Source organism: Tenrec ecaudatus, chromosome 15 (genome assembly GCF_050624435.1).
Source record: "Tenrec ecaudatus isolate mTenEca1 chromosome 15, mTenEca1.hap1, whole genome shotgun sequence".
NCBI lineage: Eukaryota > Metazoa > Chordata > Mammalia > Afrosoricida > Tenrecidae > Tenrec > Tenrec ecaudatus.
In genome coordinates this window covers 66,342,616-66,348,979 of record NC_134544.1, presented here as the reverse complement: position 1 = coordinate 66,348,979, position 6,364 = coordinate 66,342,616, and the positions used below count along the sequence as shown (strand labels likewise).

Sequence of the window (6,364 nt, the reverse complement as noted above, 5' to 3'; positions counted from 1 at the left end):
GTCCAGTCAGCCCCTCAAGTAGGTGAACTAATTCTGGGGATTGCTTGCTCTTTGTAACTAGGGCTTTGCCACTGCCAGCTTGTCCACAGAATGCCCACCTGGAACACTCTTTAGTGCATTCACACGTCAAACGTTAATTAATTCTAGATATGTATCAGGTTATATATTGGTCCTGTACTCTTGGTCTTGCAACCCAATCTAGTGTAAAGAAGGTAATGGACACTGTAGCCAAGCCAATTCAAATTTTAATTCTCTCTTTCTAATTAGCTCTGTTTTACTCCTCCATTTGACCAATCTGTATAATGAAAGGGTTTTCTTAGGTAACCACTAAGAAGCTCTTAACTTCAATGCTGAATGTACACCCACCAAATTCTTCTGCATGAGTTCCTCCTGTGAACACTTCTAGCACAGAAGATCCTGAGCCCCTTGAAGGCCAAACCAGAAAGCCACTGATTTGCACATGTTTCTTGTTTGTTTTTCAGATATATGAAAAAAGAAGCAATGTGTCTTGGAAAAAGTACAGCCAGAATAATCCTTAGAGGCAAGGATGGCGAGCCTTTGTCTCACTACTGGTCATGTCAGGAGAGACCAGTCCCTGGAGGACATCATGCTTGCTAAAGTAGCAGGTGGTGAAAAGAGGAAACCATTCGACAAGCTAGACTGAAACAGTGACGGCATCAGTAGGCTCGAACCCAAGAGCAGTGAGGATGGTACAGGGCTGGTTTCTAGGAGTTGACCGGTCTCCACTGGCACCGAACATCAAGAGAACATGAAAGTTTGGGATCCAATCCTAAATCCTGTGTGTATGCAATTTGAAGTGAAGGGAGAATTAAAAAAATAAACTCTAGATTAATTTTTTTTATTTTAAAATTTTTACAGAAAAAAAAAAACAAAATAAAATTTTTACAAAATTTTTTTTAACCCACTGGAGCTCTGCCCTCACCTTACCCCAATGCTGCTTTCTCTTCCTCCTCTTTAGTCTGCTTGTTGTGATGCTGACTGTAGTTATTGACATTAAGTTAATGTCTGCATTCTAGAATCTGGTGGGCCAAATGGAGTGTCCCAGACAGTTCCTTGGGAAAGAAAGCCATTAAATTGTTTAAAAGCAAGTATCTATTTTTGAAGCTTCAGAGACTGGCTGACATAGCACCTTTTCTAGTGCTGGTCCTTGCTCTAGCATTTAAGTCTGAGATAATCCAGTTTTGTCAGAGAGTAGGTATGAGTGTGGATTCAGGAACTCAGCTATAATCTCTGTAGATGTTCATTAGCTCCTCAGTCTAGCATCCACACCAGATGGGAGGAGGTGGAGACTAACCAATATTTATTAGGCTAATGATACATTAGTATTCAACCCCCAATCTGCAAAGCTGCCCTTAATTTTGTGTGGAGCAAAACACACGCAGGGAAGTCAAATACCTTGTGTGTAAATACACAGGAATCACAGAGAATACATTTTATTAGATCTGACAGCCCAGAGTGGTTTTTCCAGAGACCTAATACCCAAATTGTTGGAATAGTTGTTAGGAGCTCTCCGGTTGGTTCCCAAGCAAAAAGACCCTATGCACAACAAAAGGAAACACTGCGTGATCTTGTCCTGTCCTCACAATTGTTACTGTGTTTGAGTCCATTGTTGCAGCTGGTGTCAGTTCATTGCCTCCAAGGTCTTCCTCTGCTTTATCAAGCAGGATGTCCTTTTCCAGGGTCAGTTCTCTCCCGATAATATGCCCAAAGTATGCGAGACAAGATTTTGGCATATTCCCTTGTAAGGTGCTTTCTGACATCTTCCAAGACAGATTTGTTTGTTTTTCTGTCTGTCCATGGTACTTTCAATATTCTTTGCCAACACTATAGTTCGAATGCTTCAACTCTTCTTTGATCTTCCTTTTTCAGATGCATACGAGGCAATTGAAAATACAATATCTTGGTCAGGTCATTTTTTTTCTCCAGGGGATATCCTTGTTCATCAACACTTTAATAAAGATATCTTGTAAGGTAGGTTTGCCAAATGTGAATCCCTGTTTGATTTTTAGTATTATTATTAGTTGGGATTTAATACATAAAACATATTCCATATTTCAATCACATCAGTAGAATTGTACTATTACTACCACAATCAGTTTCCAGTCATTCTTTTTCAATATGGACTCCTTGACATCATCTACCTTTTACACCCCCACCCCACCCCATCACCAACATTGTACGTCTGAACCCCGAACCCCTTGTTGTACTTGCTGTCCCTCTAGTTTCATCAATCCTGGTTTCATACTGAAAAACAGAAAAGCATATAACACAGCTTCAAGACCTCTGTGTTAGTCTGGGTACTTTAAAGAAACAAATCCACAGAAACTCATGTATAAGAAAGAGTCTTAGATAAAGGTTAAGTGCACATCAAGAAAACATCCCAACCCAGTGCTACCCAAGCCCACAAGTACAACATTAACCCATATGTCCAACACCAATCCACAAAGTCCTCCTCCATCGCACAAATACACACTGACACGGACTACAGGAGGAAAGCCAAATCAGTGAATGTGTAAGCTTCTCAGCGCTGGCAGGGGTCTCCACATGGCTGCTCCAGCACCCAGGGCTGCATCAGGGTAGGTCCATGTGGCTTCTCCTTGGGGATGTCTTGCAGGAAGTGAGCCTTGCCAGCTGAAGCAGAGAACTGGCTAAGGCAGCTGCACCCTGGTCCGAACATCAGAAAGCAAGACAACCAAGACCTCCAAAGGCATAGCTCACTGAGATATTTATCTTTCTGCCCTTCAATTAACCCCACATGTGTTTATTTGCCAGTTTGGTACAATAAACTAACTCAACTTCCATTGACATAACACTTCTGAGATGTTCTACAATTAAGAAACAAAATCCAAATAAAACAATACAAATCAAAAGTACAGAAAAAATTTGGAAACCAGATCAGGTCCAGCCTGCAAATGTTTTAACTGTTCAGGTCAGATTTATGCCTTTGATCTATACATCTCTTTCCCAAGCACTTTCCTCCCATCACTCAATAGGGGGATCTCTGAAGGAGTATTTCCTGTGCAGTTCCACAAATCTTGGGCTTCCACTGTCATCCGTCGCCTTCTGCACACCGAATTCTCAGTTTAACTCTGATACTGATCTTGTTTGATTTCTTTTTTGTTGTTGTTTGATTTCTTGACTGCTGCTTCCATGAGTAGTATTTGGGGATTCAAGAAAATCAAACCCTTAACAACGTCAATCTTTTTCCCGTTTATTATGATATAGTCTACTGGCCCAGATGTAGGATTTGGGTCTTCTTTACATTGAGCTGTGATCCACACTGAAGGCTGCAGGCCTCATCTTCATCACCAAGTGCTTCCAGTCCTCCGTGCGTTCAGCAAGCAAGTTGTTTCACCTGCATATGTTAATGAGCCATTCTGTACTCCTGATACTAGATTCTTTTTCACATAGGCCAACTTCTCATATTCTCTGCTCAACACACAGATTAAATAAGTATGGTAAAAGCATGCAACCCCGATGCACACCTTTCCTGATTTTAAAAACTGCAGTATTCTGTTCTGTTCAGGAGCACAATGAATAAGTGAACAATTAATTCCACAGGTTGGTCAGGATCCCAGTGGTAGGTGCTTTGAGTGAACTCTCAAGAAATGTTCGTGTGTATGCCTGTGTACGACTAGAAAGTGATGTATTCCCTTTAATATAGGACATACTTATGAAATGCATACCATTTGCCCACACGATGCTCCTTGCTACAAAGATAGTTCCAGAAGAGAAGGAAAGATTCAAGGGGTGTCCAGAGAGTCCCAGATGAGTTGGTGTGACATGAAGTGACCTGGAGCTATATTTTAAAAGATAAAATTGGGAAGAAAAGAGTAGGGAGTGCGTAGGAAGGACACTTCTGGAGAGAGAAAACTATGAATAATGGACCAGAGCTCTGAAGAGGCCTATAGTTTGGAAATCATTTGGAGGCCTCTCCTAGCCAGTTAAGGAGTTTGCACTGTACCACAGAGATGGGAGCTGCAGTAGAAAGTTGCTCTTCCATCTGCACAGAAAAAGCCAGATGACCTACAAAGTCAAACTTTTCTTGAGTTATTATGGAGCTGAAGTGGCAAACAGGTGAATCCAGTTTCAAAGAGTGAGAGCGCTTTTAAGGATAGATGAGATACATTGACAGTTTAATTTATACTAAGGATTGAGGGGAAAGGTATGTGCCATAAAGGGGGCGCCACCACCCTCATTTTCCCACAGGCACAAGGCAAAAGTGGACTGCCGTTGGAGGAAGTGCCTGGAGACTTGTGAAACCTTATTTCCATGTTGCAGGCTCCCAGGCCCCTAACCCAAGAGGGGGATGGGACCTTGAGAACTGGGCATTTCCCCTGCCCCACCATAAGCATATCCAAATGAGCAAGACTGGGGGATAGGGCCCTCTGTGGCACGGCTATGCAGAGACTCTACACGGTCAACAAATAAAAATCAGTTGCATACCCATATACCGGTGATGAGAAAATTTTTTTTTACCAACAAATAAATCAATTTATTAAAATAGTTGATTTAAGCATCTGCAATGGTGACTTCAACCTCTACTCCAGGCTCAATACTGATGGAAGTGATCTGCTTCACTATCTCAGACGGACTTTGCAAGTCAATGAGACGCTTGTGGGTCCTCATCTGGAATCGATCCCAGGTCTTAGAACCTTCCCCACAGGGAGTTTTCCTGGTCGTGATTCTCAGAGTCTTGGTAGGCATCCTAACTGGTCCCTTCACTTTCAGGTTCTTCTCCTTAGCCCCTCTGATCCAGTCAGCACACACTTTCTCTAAGGATTTCACGTTGCGGCTGGTCAGAGTAATTCTGATTCGGTGAATGGCCACCTCTGATTCCAGAGGTGTCTTTCCGGTGTCCTTAAATGCCATGGCGGCGGGGCACTTCCTGACCGACTTGTTCCTCTGACTTGAGTAAGAGCGAACAGTGAACAGCGGTGAGTCAGGAATGGGAGCGGGAGCACGGGCGGGATGACAGCCGCGTCTTCCTCAAAGAGCGAGAAATTTGAACGTGAAATAATTCCATATATAATAGCATTCAAGAGAACAACATATGTAAGAACAGATTTACCACAGATGTGACAGATTTTACAATGAAAAATATAACGCACAGCTAAAAGGATTAAAGAGAACTTGAATAAATGGAGAAATGTTCTTGTTAAATCATAACATATTAAGTTATGATTTCAATAGTACCCAATGGGGTCTATAGATTCAATGTAATCCCAATCCAAATCCCAATACAATCTTCACAGAAATGGAAAACACAAGCTTCAACTGTGTATAGAATGACATGAGGCCATGAATAGCTAAAGAAAGGCTGAAAGAAAACAAAATAGGAAGAATCACACTTCCTGATATTAAGACATGTTATGCAATTCCCTCATCTGTCAGCTAGTTGCACATAGTTACACTGTGGCTTTAATGTTCTTGTATCACTGGAAACTATGTTATTGGTGTTTTTAAAAAATCTGCAGAATCAGTCCTGGTTGACAGTTTTCAGCAGGTTTCCAGACTAAGACAGACTAATAAGAAGCGCCTGATATTCTTCTACTTCTGAAAACAATGCTTACTGAAAACACTCTGGGTAGCCTCAGAACATTGTCTGATCTAATGCCAAGAGACGACCCCTCAGGTTGAGAGATGCTTAAAATATGACTTGGGGACCTGTAATCTCGTTCCCCAAAGTAGTTACAACCCTTGGTTAGCAATAAAGTTAGGGCTCTCCTGCTCTTGCTCCCGGGCTCTCCCCACAAGGACCACCAAGCGGGGCTGAGCCATGGTATTTCAGTGGCCTTGCTGCAGAAGCTGGACAGTGACTAAGAAAGAGCAAAGACAGGACCAAAGCATTTGAATCAATGATATTGATGAAGAACATGGAACACACCATTAATTTCCAGAAGAAAGAACAAATCTGTCACAGAAGTACCATATAGCTAGAAGCTTCTCAGAATGGAGGATGAGCATGCGTCTAGGAAGGACCAACCAGTTCCTGGAGAAGGACATTGTGCTTGGACAGTAGAGGATCAATGAAAGGGGAAAGCCCTCCATGAGATGGCTTGACACGGTGGCTGCCACGTGGGCTCAGGCTTAGAAATGATTACGCGGCTGGAGCAGGACATAGGATCACAATAGCATCTGACTTTGACAGCACCTAACCACAACAGTTTGTTAACCTTCAGGTCATTTTCTGAAGAAACATGTCCAAACCGAAGCTCACTGCCATAGAGTCAGTGCTGACTCAGCAATTCCCTGGGTTTCCCAGGCTTTCTCCCTTGTTGCTGCTGGTGGCTTTGAACTGCCAACTATGTGGATTGCAGCCCAACTCCTAACCATTAAACCA

At 42.5% G+C, this 6,364-nt stretch overlaps 1 protein-coding gene across 1 annotated transcript; it reads right to left on the bottom strand.

Moving 5' to 3' along the window:
* Positions 1–4,533: 4,533 nt before the first annotated feature.
* On the bottom strand, positions 4,534–4,893 carry LOC142427488 (small ribosomal subunit protein uS10-like). The gene has a single exon (XM_075532735.1). It carries the CDS (start codon positions 4,891–4,893, stop codon positions 4,534–4,536), a length of 360 nt encoding a protein of 119 aa, XP_075388850.1.
* Positions 4,894–6,364: the final 1,471 nt, after the last annotated feature.

Coding starts and splice junctions, on each gene's coding strand:
- LOC142427488 (XM_075532735.1), bottom strand. CDS start 4,893: ATGGCATTTAAGGACACCGGAAAGACACCTCTGGAATCAGAGGTGGCC.